The sequence below is a fragment of the Corylus avellana genome, chromosome ca5 (genome assembly GCF_901000735.1).
Source record: "Corylus avellana chromosome ca5, CavTom2PMs-1.0".
Taxonomy (NCBI): Eukaryota; Viridiplantae; Streptophyta; class Magnoliopsida; order Fagales; family Betulaceae; genus Corylus; species Corylus avellana.
The window spans coordinates 16,341,198-16,357,155 of NC_081545.1; the positions used below are offsets into that span (position 1 = coordinate 16,341,198).

The 15,958-nt window shown below is 35.4% G+C and overlaps 3 protein-coding genes across 3 annotated transcripts in view; all 3 read right to left on the bottom strand.

The window, feature by feature from the left end:
- Positions 1-233: 233 nt before the first annotated feature.
- LOC132183196 (pheophytinase, chloroplastic) lies at positions 234-3,629 on the bottom strand. Its single transcript, XM_059596599.1, has 6 exons — positions 3,326-3,629; positions 1,425-1,536; positions 1,218-1,311; positions 926-1,103; positions 742-811; positions 234-664 (listed from the first exon to the last, which is right to left on the bottom strand). Exons 1-6 carry the CDS (start codon positions 3,601-3,603, stop codon positions 353-355), a joined length of 1,044 nt encoding a protein of 347 aa, XP_059452582.1. The 5' UTR covers positions 3,604-3,629; the 3' UTR covers positions 234-352.
- A 522-nt stretch (positions 3,630-4,151) lies between these two features.
- Positions 4,152-8,205, bottom strand: LOC132183195 (putative F-box/LRR-repeat protein At3g18150). Its single transcript, XM_059596598.1, has 3 exons — positions 6,616-8,205; positions 4,844-5,023; positions 4,152-4,759 (listed from the first exon to the last, which is right to left on the bottom strand). The coding sequence occupies exons 1-3, from the start codon at positions 7,636-7,638 to the stop codon at positions 4,406-4,408; spliced, it is 1,557 nt and encodes a 518-aa protein (XP_059452581.1). The 5' UTR covers positions 7,639-8,205; the 3' UTR covers positions 4,152-4,405.
- Positions 8,206-9,872: 1,667 nt separating this feature from the next.
- Positions 9,873-15,958, bottom strand: part of LOC132182807 (probable sugar phosphate/phosphate translocator At1g06470) — a 39,179-nt gene continuing 33,093 nt past the window's right edge. The window contains exons 10-13 of the mRNA XM_059596156.1: positions 15,590-15,676; positions 14,235-14,329; positions 11,130-11,280; positions 9,873-10,321 (exon numbers count right to left, since the gene is read on the bottom strand). Of these exons, the coding sequence (XP_059452139.1) occupies positions 11,163-11,280; positions 14,235-14,329; positions 15,590-15,676 (300 nt within the window). The 3' untranslated portion in view covers positions 9,873-10,321; positions 11,130-11,162. The remainder of the gene's footprint in view (positions 10,322-11,129; positions 11,281-14,234; positions 14,330-15,589; positions 15,677-15,958) is intronic.

The window sequence follows — 15,958 nt, forward strand, 5'->3', positions numbered from 1 at the left end:
TCCATGATTTTATTTTGAAAACCTTGCTTATTATTGTAGATAAAATGCACCAGATCAATGTTTTAAAGTGTTAAAACAGTGAGCATACCAAATGTTCGGTGAAGGATGCTAAAAATTTTCTACCTTTTGTTTGTTTTGGCAGAATTTTTTATGACGACTTGTTGCAACAACAAAAGTGCTTTTTTATTTTTTATAATTAGCAACGACTTTTGTCTTCGTTGCTAAAAGTGATATATAATAACGAAAATGGTTTCATTGCTAAAAATCATGGTTACAATATGGCATGTACACACACTATGATATTCTAAATGGATCAATCTTATACAAAAAGTAAGAGAAGTGGTGTGAAGACTCATGAAGCAGGAAGATGAGCCAACCAGGGAAGCAGCTTTTGGTGGACCAAGTGAGGCCTGTCATCATGGGGACAATGTCCTACTCCTTGCAACACAAACAGGCTTACATTTGGTAGTTTAGAAGGTAGTGAAGAGAAGTATTTACCAACGGGTCCGTCAAGAGGAGTAAATGGGTCTTCATCCCCCCACAGAAGTAGCACAGGCTGGGAGATTCTAGGCATCAACTGTACAGGGTTTGGCCCTGGAGGGCCAGTCACAATAGAAACAAAAGCATCTAGTGCCCCATCGTCATAAGTTGGTTCCATTATGATCTGCACTTTCCACTTTGTTTGAGCTCATATTTTCTAAACAAGCGTAAATTGTCCAAGAGGAGAGAGTACTAATTTACCTCTACTAGCTCTTCATCCACAGATTCCTTATTTCCATATACAGACAATAAAATGTTCTTCAAGTTCTCTCTGCATCAAGGGACAAAATATATAGCATTTTTAGATTCATTCTTCTTGACTTGTAATATTTCAAACTATTAATTATATGGCTGAAACTGAAACCAGTAAGTATATATTTAGTACCTCTTTCTGACACTTTGAAATATAGCTGAAGCAATTCCACGTTGCCTCAACAAAAAATCAAACAACCAAAGCAATGGTAATAATAGCTTGATTCTCCAATCATCAACAATTGCCTTATTGTTCATACCACCAGCACAATTGAGCAGTACAAGTCCTCGAACTAGGCTTCTACTAGATTCTGATTGGAAAAGATAAAACAAAAGAATTAGATATCTTCTTCTAAAGGCCAATCGAGGGTGTAGTCATTATATATCTTTACAGAAAACTATATAGCATTAAAAGCATATCTCACCTGAGGCAGCAATTACACAAGCAAGACTTCCAACAGAGTTGCCTATCAGCACAGTCGGTTTCTGAACAATTTCATCCAAGAAGTCCAATATCAACTGTTTACAGTGAATTAGATAGAGGTTAAGACAGTAAAGTTGCAACGTTGACGGGCTGGTGAGACAGACATACATAGGATAAAATCCAAGTTTTAGCTTGAGGATAAGCATACCTGTGCCCATGTTTCCATTGTATACGAAAAGCCTGTTGGTTTATCAGAAGCTCCAAAGCCAAGAAGGTCAATTGCATATACAGTGGAATTCTGGGCTAGTGTCCGAATATTCCTGAAGGAATTACCTCAAAGTAGAGAAAAATAATTTGTCAACTACTTGAGCAGTTTTACATGGGCACACATTAGTAGAAGGCTTTGCCAAGCCCTTCGTTGGGGAGCGAATCTCACCAAGGGAGACAACAAATAGTACACTAATATATATATATAAGGACACTTATCAAATTGGGATGCAACTTCACAAGTGCACTCACAACAAATCCCTCTCTCACTTATAAGTCTCTAGTTGTGTACATTTTGTATGACAACAGTTGCAGAGTTTAACCAATAATGACATGAATATTGTTTGTAGAACATCATCATAGGAAGTAGGACATTGTAATTTGCAATCAAAACAAAGAGTTTCTCAGAAACTAGAGCTATAACAGATTTCATGAAATTGGTTTGAGTAGCGAGAAGGATAAAACTGAAAAACTCTATATATCTTATACAAATCACAGTCACTATTCTATATAATTCAAGGTTCAATACCTTGCTTTGAGTATGCAAATGATTATCTGATATGATCGTGACCCTTTGACTCATCTCCCTTAATAAGTAAAACTCAATATTTAAAATAGGAGGTAAATAATAGAGACAAAGTTTAAACACACGATCTTTACATCAATACCATGTTCAATCACACTTATCCTATAAATTTAAGCTCATAAAAAATTGTTAATTTGATTATTTAATTAATATTCTAGCAATTCAAAGTTTTGGAGAAGGATGGAGCACTTAATTACAACATCTATGGAACAATCAATTGGTTGAAAAAAAAAAAAAAAAAAAAAAAAAAGATGATAGTTATAGCTTAGTTCCACCCTACTTGACTGACCTGGCAGTGTTCAATTTGAAGAAATTCGTGAGCCTAACTCATCTCATAAAACTTGTTCAATAAGAGAGGGTTGCCAACTCCTTACAAACATGCCACAAGTAATGTGAGATTATTCCTTAACACAATCAACCCTTCCGCATTAGCCTTGTTTAAAAAAATAAAAAAAATGAAAGGACTGACTAAGCATTGCCACATAAGCCCAATAAAATGGAGATAAAATAGAGTATGCTAAATAGAATAGAGAAGCTTTTGGCGTTAATCAGCATAAAAAAATAATTTAAAATATATTGTTTTAATTTATATAAAATAAGTGCAAAGAGTAACATTAAGCGTGATGTCCCCAAGGCTATGCTTATCTGAGATATCTAGAGAGAGAGGGAGAGATTGGATAAAACCAGAGTGAAACGAACGGGTTTTACAGTTTAGAGTCCAAGAATAAAGAGTGAAATGGTATCCTGATGAAGCATGTTGAAAATAAAATTCTGGAATTAAAAATAAACGTTTACTCTATTTTTATACAATAATTATGAATCTTATTAATAAATGAAGGAACAGTTCACGAATCAAAGAAACCCAACACTTATATTAATAATAATGAATAAATGTTCAACATATTAGGAAAATCAACCATTCAATCTTATATATATATATATATATATATATATCATTCGGGTCAATTTTTAATTAATTAGAGGTGAAGTTCCAAACAAATTAGAGATAATTTAATTTTCATGGGTTCTCGTAATTGGGTTACCATCTATTATAAATTGTCGCATCTTTCTGAGTTCGTTAGTTGAATCTAATTTTCCAGTAAAAGTAGACAAATATAATTGATTGCTATTGTGCACAAGTTGTGTGGCGGAGGTGAAATTAGATAGATAGATAGATAGGGATGATGTGTATACTTAGTAGTGGGTGGGTGATGCTGAATAACAGAAAGAAAGAAAGAAGAAGGGAAAAGAGTAACCTGCGCCAGTGTGGAATGGAAGCCCCAAATCCATGCACAAGAAGAAGAGGGGGATTGGAATTATTTTTCGAATGAGAAACAAAGTAATTGATGGAATATTTGCCCTTCCATTCCCACTTCTCGCATCTCTCCTTTATCTCTGCCACCTCCAACTTCTGCCCTCCACCACCAGATGTACAGCTTTTGGTGGTGATGCTCAAACTATTTCTAAGTCGAAATTGCCAATGCACTTGACCAAGTACTGAATGGCAAATGGAAGCCGTTACTCCAACTACCATTCTGTCTCTCTCTAATTTCCAAGAAGATGAGAATGAGATTTCATCCTTATATAAATAAATAAATTCCACCAAGCAGGCTCCTACGGGCTCTCAATGGGCCAACCATCCTATTTTCCTCATTTTCCACATGCTTCACTTGTTTTTGCACTTACTAATATTGTTTGCTAGTCTAAAATGAAGTGGCAGTCATTATTATTTTTATTTTTACTAATTTTCAATGTCACCTCATCTAAATATTTACTAAATAACATAACTCTTATTTATATTTAGACTTATACAAGTTTATTACAGTATATATATATATATATATATATATATATATATATATCAGACTTTCCTCTAGAGTAGTATGCAAACTTGATCAAGACTCAAGAGCCGTGTTTGTTCTCTTTCAAAATTGCCTCATTTTTTAAATGTCTTCATATCTTCTTTATTTTGGTGCATCACAATGATGGGGATCTGAAAGAGGTGCAAATGAAATAGATGTTAATTTTGGAGATGGAAGCATTCGGGTGCTTAGATTTTGAAAATCCTGCAGTCTGCAATACCTTCTTGAACGAGTTCTATAAAACGTTCTTGACGGAAAAAAATTACTCAGAATTTATATCAAGATACCCAGCAATTCAGAGAGTACTGTACAGCTGAGAATTGCAGTAGATGTAAAAGGGGAATTGAGATCAAGTATTTAAACAAACTGTCATTAGAGTATTGCAAAATGTAAAAGCAAATACCTGCATATCTATTAAACATGTGAATAAAAAAGCAAACACTGGAGATTAAAAAACAAAAAAAAAAAAAAGATTCACGAAAAATGAATAACAGCACGAGTAGAGGCTCTGGGGAAGTTTAATAGCTTCTGAGAAAATTCATGGAGTTCCTCTGAAGTGAAATGATTCATGGGAGAACCAATAGCACTACTGTAAATCTCGTCTCTATCAGGGGGGAGAGACTTGTTGGTTGAAATCACCATGGTCTCTAAGACCAATGCGTTTTTAAGAAGAAACTCGACTAGTTCAATCACGTACGGCTCTGTTATGCATCCATATATCCTTACAATCCTGAGGTGGTGTGAAAGACAATGGAAACTATCCTCCTCCAAATTCCAGAAGTTTCTACCATCAAAATCATACGCTTGAATCCATTCTGCTTCAGGGTTCTAATTCAACAAAGCACAAGTTATTTATGGTGGGTCTTAGATGCAAATGAGAAAACAAAACATATTTACCAAATCTTTTCCTACCATGAATATATAATGATTTCCACTGTAGACATCAATAGTCAGAGTTTCCAAGCAATGAGAATTTCTCAATAAGCTACAAATCCCAGGGAGGTGCCACTTTGTCAGACTAATTTTGAGTGCTAGAAACTTCCAACACAAGGATGGACATGGCTGATTTGTCAACTTCCATATTGTCAACACCTAAGCACATAAAAATAAAATAAAAATCATTGCCATGAAGGGAAGTTGCACTACCTAGAAACCATTCATCACTCTAGAGTCTAGAGAAATTAAAAATCATTCTAGATATTAAGCAGCAAAATCTGGTCCAAATACTTTTATATCCATAAAAGACCACTTAGGAGGAAATAAGAATCATAGATGATTAAGTAAACGCTTAATTCAAGGTTTCCTATCAGCTTAAGGTTTTGAGATAATTGATGACTTAACAGTCAAATACTCATGTTTTGGGAAGGTTTGTGTGCAGCTGGTGGTGTCTGTGAGTGCTGCTGTCATTTGCTAAATTAAATTGCAGCTATCAACAACGATTAAAATTTTCAACACAAAGTAGATACGACCAAGCAAATTAACCAAATTATAAAATGAATTTTATCAATAATCTGTTACAGGAGAAAAATGGTTCGCGTTTACCTATTTTTAATACATATAAACCAAACAGCACATTCAAGTGCAATACGTAAGTAAGTGAAACAACGAGATACATGGGGAAGGATACATAAGGAGTAGTTAACTAAATTTGCCCTAACACCGTCACCTCTGCTCGAATACCATGTTAACTCATAACTAAATTTGAATATTTAACTGAATTTGGATAAATTGTAGAGTTAAGATTCAAACTCATCACCTTGGCTCGGATACCATGATAATATCACCACTTATTCAAAAAGCGTAAACTAACCAAAAAAGATGAATTTAAGCATTTAATTAATATTCTTACAGATTTCTATAGGTTTGGACTAATAAGCCCAAATTGAATTACAACTCATAAAACAATAAATAAATAAATAATAAAAAAAAAAACAAATTCAATAACTTAATAACACAACAAAAAGATCCAATGTACTAAAACAAGAGCCCATTCCTAGGAATTTTAAAACTACAAAAATATTCTTCTAACATCGGATTATTAGGGATAGGGAGGAAGGGCAAAGAGCACTACTTCCTTGTTATACCATTTGTGCCCCCAACAAGTAACGGGTTGAGCTTTAGAAAGCCGTTCCATGTTAGAACAAGCAAGGGATTAAGCTTTAAAAAGCCCTTGCTTGTTCCTTACTAGGAGCTAAGGATTTCATTACCTTTGTTAAGAATATTTGATATAATTCTTTAGTTTATTTCTTTACTTTTTAGGTTTATTACATTTCCTCTCCATTCTAGAGTTTATTACATTTCCTTAGCCTATTAGGTTCACTTGTTTACCATTCATAACCTCTCTATAAATAGAGGTCTCTGTTCACAATACAATTAATTCAATATACAAGATGTAACCTATAGGTCTCTTTTCGCTTCCACTCTCTCTTCTCTCTTTTATTATTCACATCATATATTTCTAAAACCTAATAGGCTGTCTATGTCCCAAAAGATGGACATGAAATATGTTATATATATACAACAATTCAACCCCCTGACTGAAGATAGGGGGGAGGTGAAGCATTTATTCAAACACCTTGTGTGCAAATTCTTACAAAGAGATCACTCAAAGACAATTACTATGCTAAAAGCACATATATCATCATGTTAGTAAAGAATACAACAAAAGAGGAAGAAAATGGTACCAGAATACACCAAGTGCATGGTGCAAAGCTATCGGTGTTCCCAAGCTTCTTGAGAAGCATTTTGACCCTCTCATACTTGGTAAGCGCACATATGAAACGATTGGAAAAGGAAAGGGATGCATCAACAAGAGAAGACACATCTTCTAAATGAGCATATTGTAATGACCCACCAATAGCCAATGATACAACCTTAGGACAGGATTTCCTTAGCCTAAAAACACTGTGCGGCTCAACAACCACCACCAAGCTCTTCACAGTGGGGTTACTAATATTCAACTTACGAAGACCATAACACCTTATAAGACACAATTCACCAAGAAAGGGGCAACCATTTATGACTTGATCCATTATCTTCTCACTCAAAATTACTTCATTAAGCGACAACCTTTTCAGTGATTTTAACTGAACATGCCCTTGTGGAAAGATGGCACAGCCCGCCAACTTGAGCTCTGTTAGATGATCACTGCTAAGAACAAAATTAGGTAACTTGTAGCTCACTTCTGGCTCTGACAAACAACGTCCCAGTAAATCGAGATCAAGAACCTTCACTTTTTTCATAACTGCAAAATGAACCCAAGTGCGAATTTTGCTTGCCATCCTCTCTTCTCTACTCGCTTTATCCACATCAGGATCAGCCAGCGCGAATTCGCTAAAAGAATAAAAGAAATTGAACCTCAACCTGACACGGAATTCATCAATTGTGGAACTCTCATGACGAGCCAAGACATTGTCAACCAGATTCAAGAATCTCTCGTCGTAATAAGGTTCATCGTCCTCGTCATCAGAAGTAGGATCCTCATCGCATGGGCAACTATCAAAAGAGAGACTTCGAATCAAAGTCCAGCAATGTCTAAATCTTGGCACAAGAAGCATCTTCGCAACATCCTTTGTCGGAAGAAATGAAAGGATGTGAGCAAGGATGAAGTCTGGCATTTCAGTAATCCTATCAGTTTGCTCTTCTTCTCCGCTATTCTTCAGCCGCTTCGTACAACCACTGCTCTCAACAGAATTTGTCCCTTCCATGACTGATCATACAAATTTGCTCAATCCTTTTAAAAAGCACTCTATGAATCTGGTTTCATCATTTCTCATATAAAAAGAGTTTTATACAGAGTTGAAACAGTAACAGAGATATTTCTCTTTCTCAAACTTGTTGGATACGTCTGCCAGAAATGGCCATATCCCATTTCTACACCTGCTCAGCCACCCACGTGAACCTGCAATGCGCTCCTTTTGAGAGTCGTCACTTCACACTCATCAGCTTCCAATTTTGATCGGGTACGTACGTAGGTAAGGGCACAGCCAGGAGCTCGAGGCTCAATGCATATGGAAGTACCAAAACCTCCCTCTCTCCCGCCTTGCTTAGAAAAAAAAAAAAAAAATACCAAAACCCAGATTAAGAACTCGCGAATCCTCGCGGAACATGTGAAGAAGGTAAGAGTATTCACATCACATGTGGTTCGAAATAGTCGAGTGACTAAAAACACGTCCCAGCCGGTTGAACAAAATGGCCATCAAATTGTTGAGTAGACTATAGTGCTCAGCAAACGTGCTGAGCAGTGTAGCTCAATATTAATGAACAATTCATTCTTTTATCTCTCCTCTAATAAAAACGATTTTACCATCTCTCTTCTATAAAATGAAAAATTAGTTTCCTTCTTCTCCCTCTTTCTCTTTCCGCAGCAATGAATGAATGCTCGACAATGAATGCTTTATTTATAACAATATGATGGATAATAAGAAACTCTTGACTTCCGATTATTTCGACATAAAATACTTTTCATAGGAAAATATTTTCAACAAAAAATTATTAAAATATTTTACAATGTTTGGCGTATACGAAAAATCATATATATATTAAATTCTAAATTATGAAAATGTCCCGACCAAGTTTTAAAGGTGTCATAATCGAGTCTTGCAAGAACCTCACTACGACTCACTAGAGACCCACCCGGACCCTGCCTAGACCCTATCAAGACTCGCCGGAATCAACCCGAGACCCTAGTAGGACCCACCCAAGACACAACAAGGACATTTTCGTAATTTAGTATTTAATATAATTTTGTGTACACACTAAATACTGGAAAATGTATTCAACATCGAGGACTCAGCGGATATCCTGCCTGATTTTCTATACATGCCAAATACCGAAAAATGTTTTCTAAGAAATCATTTGCAAGGAAAATGTTTTCCACCAAAAATGTTTCTCGCCGAAAATATTTTTTGATGTCGAGTCCCAGTCCGGTCTTGGGTAAATCCGAGCGAGGTCACATGCAGGTCCTGGTGAAGTCCTGGGAGAGTCCTAGGTAGGTCCTGGGCGAATCCTAGCGAGGTCCTGGGCAGGTTCAATTGGGTCTTGGGTAGGTTTAGTCAGGTCTCGGGTAGGTACGATCGGGTCCCAGTCAAGTCTTGGTGGGATCCTGGGCGAGTCATGTTAGGGTCTATCAATTTGAAAATAAGATGTTCAAAGTTGAAAAATGGTTTATGGTTTTCAAAAATAGAAATCATTTTCCAAAAATTAAAGAAGAATCTTCAGTCAAAGGGAAAATATTTTTCGTTAACTATTATTTTACGTCGCACCAAACACCTAAAGATACGGAAAACATTTTTCGTAAATCAGTTTACATTGAAACAAACGGAGCCTTGGTATTAAATGCTTCATTTTTTTTCTTAAATATGACGGTTAGAAAAAGTACAAAATTTTTTTAAAAAAATATGACCATTAGGAAAATAATTTTTTTTTTTTTTAAATATGATCATTAAAAAAATACAAATTTAGAAAAATATGATTGTTGGAAAATAACAAAGTTTAAAAAATATGATTGTTAAAGAAAGAATATTTAAGTAGAATAGTGAGATACTATAAAAAATGGAATAATACTAAAATAAAAAAAAAAAAAAAATGTGATCTTTTAGTGAAATATTTATTGAGCCAGATGTAAATGCTCTTAATCCTTTCATTGTTTTACTTTCACTCTTACACACTTTTATATGGCTCCCACTCTCACCGTTAGATTAAAATTTAATAATAATTTATTTCAAATCCAATGATAAGAGTGAATATCACCTCAGAATGTATGATAATAGCCGTAGGAGTAGGAGTTAATAATATAGGGTGGCAAAACAGCATCGTTTTGATTAAAAACTGTTTTAAAAAATAATAATACCAGTACCACAGTTGATCAGGGTCAGTTCGAAAACCATTTTGCCTACCGAAGGAACAAATTAATAGATATGATCATATGAATATGACGAACAAGCGGAACACTAAATGTTCTCATGAAAAAAATATTTCTCCCGGAAAAAGGTGTAGCTCAGTCACAGTGTAATTATTATTTACATCCAAGACAATTAACCCCCATCTAACTCGGACAATTGGAAGAGAAGGGGGAACCAAAAAGAAGAGAAATAATAATAATAATAACAAAAAAAAGGAACTTAATCTACATCCTACTCTTAAGAACAATGAGATCCAGAAACATATTTGATTCCTAATTAACTGGAAGCTTGAGGAAACTTGGCATACCAAAAGGGCTTTTGTGCTGAATGCATATAGACAGTTGACATTGAAGAATTGTTCGCTTCACTCTGACTCCCATTGAAGTCCAAGAACATCCAACCAAAAGAGGAAGCATACAGATTTTGAATGGCAGAGGAATTTGTAAATGCTGAGGCAGAGACAAGCCAAACCGGTTCTTGTTACACGCTTCACCAAAAAGAGAACTTGCGTATCAACTTTCCCCGAGTAAATTTAACACAAATTGCAATTTATAGTTAAATAGACAAAATTGCACATCATATAAATATGTGCTTGCAAGCAAATTACCAAGCACGAGTAGAGGCCAATAATATATGATATCACTAAGTTTACTGCACAATACAACAAACAATTCTTAAAAGAAAAAATATGATTAGATGTCCACCATAGAAGATGCAACAATATTTATTTTAAAAAATCTAGTTTTCTTGGAGGTGATAGTCAGGAGCAAGTATCACAAGTTGGTGATGACTACACAAATGCACTCGGGTCTTGATGTCTATCCTAGCCATCATGGTCCAAGCCAGTGAAGAAATGAAAATTTCGAAGACACTGCTTGTGAGCAAAATAGTATAAGCGTGCCTGACTTTGAGACAGTAATGTCAGTAACCTAGTGGTAAATTCGAAGAAAAGGAAATGAAACCAGAATTTGTTCCGATCCAATTTTGAACTATCAATCAGATAACTATAATTAATAATCCAAAAAAAGTACAACATGTATTTGTACACCCCTCTACTGGATAAAATTAGATTCCCCAAAAAGGAAAAGGTAGGAACCAGTAGAAGTTAAAAGTAGAACATTTTCTGATCTATTTTTCTGGGAATGCTAGAAGTGAAAGGATCAATTTAAACCATCGTCATCAAACGACATGTATTTGGTGCCATGTATGGCATACAAAATGGATGCATGAACAATTGAAAGCTAAAATGTACATGAACCATAAATAGACTACTAAAGGTGATGTGAGAGGCTTACTTCGAGTTCAGGTGATGTGACTACGAAAGGTTTTCAAGAACCATCATTTTGCTCATCCATCTCCTCAAGAATCACATATTTGGCGGCAACATTTGTCTTGAATGATTCCATACTGTCATCTTCGCTTGTACCCGTCTTTAGCTTTTGGTATCTAAAATAAAATACAGTAAAATGATCAATACTTCTGATCACAAGGATGACTTAGGTAGAGTAGAGAGAATATAAGAACTATGCAACTATTAACAAGCTACAAGTCTCATGTTCTGCTATTTAATGTTCTATTATTTGATATTACTTTTCAGAATTTAAAAAAAAAAAAAAAAATGATCTGATATAAAGTTTAGCTCTACCTACAATTTACAAACTACGGGATTATATCAACAAACTCTTAGATGTACTTAATCATGATTTAGATGTCAAGTAGAAAAAGAATTGAAGAAGATGAAAACAATGCCAATGATCAAACATAAAGATACAAAAATCTACAGGGAAAGTAAAGAGCAAAAAATTTACAATTGGCTGGCCGAACCAGAATTAGTTACACCAGGTCTGCCACTCATCAACAGCATGAGTTCTGTGGGGTTTGGGTTCTTGTATAATTGACACAAAAATAATATTACAAAAAACAAAGCTAATACCAAAACCCTATCACAAAACTGATGTCTGATAACACTTAAAATTTCTTTTTTCTTTTTTTAGTTTGTTTAATTTGCAAGTAACACACACACAATGGGGCTTGAACGCACAGTGAACAGCAAATGATCCACATTTAGTGGTACCAATCTATTAATAACAAAATGGTATGCCCAAAATGACATACCAAATTAACATTTCACTGTTAAATATGCTACCACTAACTTATCACTAGACCTTTCACGAAGAAAGTTTCAACTACTACAATGGAAGTAGTATTGCAGAATTTCAGTCACATGAACAGTGCAATCTAGAGAAAGATTAGAGCACTCCTAAAACTGCCTACAAATCTTAGAAACTGTGACAAGCCTCATTGAAAAGATTGCATTACCAAAGATCAAGCAAGTTTCATTAGCAAGGGTACAACAACTACCTCTAAAAAAAAAAAAAGTGTCCAAAAACTCCCCAAGACAACAACAGCTAAGAACATAACCCTTAGGCATAAACATTCAATGCCAACAAAAGTTGTAAAACATGAATTAAAATTCAAACCTTTGACATAAATATTCAGTTATGCAATCCATGTTTTATATATATTCAAAATCACACAATAAGAATCTTTTTCATACAGTAGCCCTCCTTCCCTAAATGTTGAACTAAACTGCCCCTAATAATCAAGTAAACAGATCAATATGACCGGGCAGCACAATACTACCATCCTCTCGTCAATCTGAAAACTCCTCTACCATACAGTGGAAAAGCTTCCTCAACGGATTCCTTAAAGTGCAAGAAACAACCTCGGGAAAAATCTGAAGAGTCAAACTTCGTCAAATTCTAACACGACATCAGGGAATTCTTTCCAAAATGTTTTTAAATGTTCTAATGCTGCCTGAAAATTTGGTGCCATCAAAACTTAGGTTGTGCATAGGATGAAACTTTTCCTTTTTACTTTTGCTATACACATTTACTATTATGTCAAGATAACCGTAAATATATGGTAATTGAGGCGGAATTTGATGTTGAAACAGAAATTTAATTTCTTTGGCTAACAGTTTGCATTTTGAAACGTAAGAGGCAGAAATTTGAAATTTTTGCAATAGTTTGAGGATGGATTTTTGGTCCCACATTCTTAAAATTCTGCCTACCAGAGCATTTTTCGCCAATTGCTTAGGCCATATAGGAAAAAGATAAGACCTCTTTCTTTTCCTCCCTCCCTCCCTCTCTTGCCAGGCACAAAATCATTCTCTTATTTTCCATGCATGTGACATGCCCATGCTTGACTAAGCATGAGCCATCACAACATCAGGAAAATGTGGAAGGTTGACTACAAAGATAAGGTTGATTCAACTTAGAGAGGATCGAGTGACCCAAAACAAAGACTCAAGGGGTCATATGTGCAGCATTAAATGTGAGTTCAGATATCTGGCTAAAGAGTTGACAACAGTAGTTTCAAGGATCCATTGCTTGAGATCTCGCATGAGAGGGCCTTGTAGCGAGTGCTGTCAATCTCCAGAATAGGTGGTGAACTTATACAGATCCATATCTGAGGGACTAGTCCTTGCTTATTCTCAAACTATCATCCAAACAAATACCTTCTAGGATATAGGATAGAAAAGCCCTGTTTTTTCATCCCCATCATTTCAAAATTACTAGAATTCTCAAATTTCTAATCTAAGCACACTCTAAATGCTAAAGCTGCAACTCTCCGCAAGCCAAAGTGTGACGTGGAAGGCGAAGTGTAACCCATCTCTTTTACAAAAGCAGAGCAACATCTTCAAGCGAAGTCAGGGTTGTCGATCCTTCTGTCATATTCTCCAACTAGCTTTTTACGAAAGACTTGTCAGCAGTCATCTTCTCCAGACAAGACCAATAAAAACATGTCATGTATATTCAGATCCATGTCACCATACCATATAGACAATTATGCCCAAAAAAGTAAAAATTAAACAGAAAAAAGGGAGGAAAAAAAATGGTGGAGATCCACCCGAAATGGGGGTAGCTCCTCCCCCAATCCACCCCCGTAGAAGTGGGTGGGGGAGGAGCCACCCTCCACGACTCCTCTGCAGAGGTGGAGATCTCCACTTCCGCCCCTCCATGGGGGTGGAAGTGGGGACGGATCTCGACCAACCATTTAAAAAAAAAAAAAAAAAAAAAAATTGGGTATAATTGCCTATGTGGCATAATAATGTGGATCTGAATACACGTGGCACATTTTTATTAGTCTAACATGGAGAATATGACAAATGGCAAGTCTTCTGTTAATAATGAACATTGCAAAGCGCCTCAACTCCACATAACATGACAACATTGACAAAGTTTAAATAATAATAATAATAATAATAATAATAAAAGAAAGAAGATAGAGATTTCTTGATAGTCTTTATTAGTTTCATTTTGACATATGAACAAGGATTAAAAAACAGAAAAAGCTATAGAGCATACCATAATTTTTGCTCAAAACTGATGACTTACTTGTACCAATTGAATAAACTGACACCAAACATGATTGTGAAGAGACCAGCACCTTTCAACCAGGTAAATTCATCATGGAAGTAGAAGACTGCAGCCTGAATATGCATTACACAGGATCAGAAAATAATGTTACAGAAATTATTCGCATCATCAGCCTCCAAATAACATTTTTTTACAGCAGAGAAAATTAATCAACGTCATGATTATCAGTTCAAGGCTAATTAACAATGAATTGTTTTGAACTTTTCTCAATTCAAATTCAAGGTTAGTGAGCCGATAAATTGAGCTTAAACTGTGCCAGACGAAAAACACCATTAGCATTTACTGGGCCACAAGACAATGCCGCTACAAAATTTACATAAGCTGAGAATTAGCAATTACATAAATAAATAGTTTGGGCATCACAGGTTTATGGTCGTTGAAGCTAGAATTAATGTAGTCAGCATCTCAATCAATTTACACAGTCAAACAATTAATGGAAATTAAGAAATTAAGATGCCTCTGAAATGCACTGGCAAACTTTGGATTAACTGTTTTTCTCTCATGAACCACACTCTATTAGGACTTGTTTCTAGTTACTTCCATTTAATTGTTAATTGAGCTTCACAATTGATAGGAGAAAATGCTAGAATCCTATAAATGAAATGAACGGAAGTTGCTCTCTAATACTTATACAAAAATTCATACACCCGCAAAGAAAAATCCCCAGCCCTTTTTGCAGAAGGGACTAGGCATTGTAGACATCTAGAGAGAAAAGAACAAAGATACATCAGGAGAGAGAAAGAAAGGATAGCAGAATTGGGTGAGACAGAACAGGAACAAGGAGGAGAAGAAATCAGAAGCACTGTTGTGGATGAGACAGAATTTACCGAGTGAACAAGTCTACTACCAATTTACCTAACTGATAGGTATGCAATAGCAGTTTCACTCACCTAAATCAGCAGCAACAGGCACAAGCTCAATCAAAGTTAAATAACTTTAGATTCTCTAAATCTATCCAGTTCAGCTTCAAAATTATGGAATGTCCAATGAAAATTTGCATATAGCATGGAAGGATACGTTTAGAATTTTTTTTTTAAGGTTACTGGTTCCTAAATCTAAAGGAAACTCTGCTAGCACGCACATGGAATTAATAGTTGTTATACTAGGAGCACCTGATTTATAAAGCTAACAAATGAATATCATAACAGAATACATGAGCAATGATTCAAGAACATAATTAAAACATGGCTACAGAAATTTACAATGTAACAACGAAGACACCCAGAAGGTCGGGCAGAACCATAAATTTAAAGGGCTAGCTCAATTTATAACAATTATATCGGAAAGGAAAAAATCTAAAGAGCAATTTATACCAATATAGTGACAGCCTCCTTGACAACACCTGCTATTGTTACTGTGACAGCACTAGTTACTGAGACAAGAATGTATTCTGTCAATACCTGCAGCAAGACCAACAGGCACGAACTCAGATCGACAGATATATGACTAAAGGAATGTTAACTATGACAGAAGCAAGCAATGTCAAACAAGTGAATTGGTATGCATATAACGTGTAATTAGTTAAAATCCAACCAATTCCACCACCCCCACCTGTGGGAGGTACCAAAAGCAAACCTAAAGGACTATACACACACACACACACACACACACACGACACGCATATGCTTGAAAGTTTGTGTGTTTGTGTCTGTTAAAAAGAAAATAAGTTAAACCTAAATTCT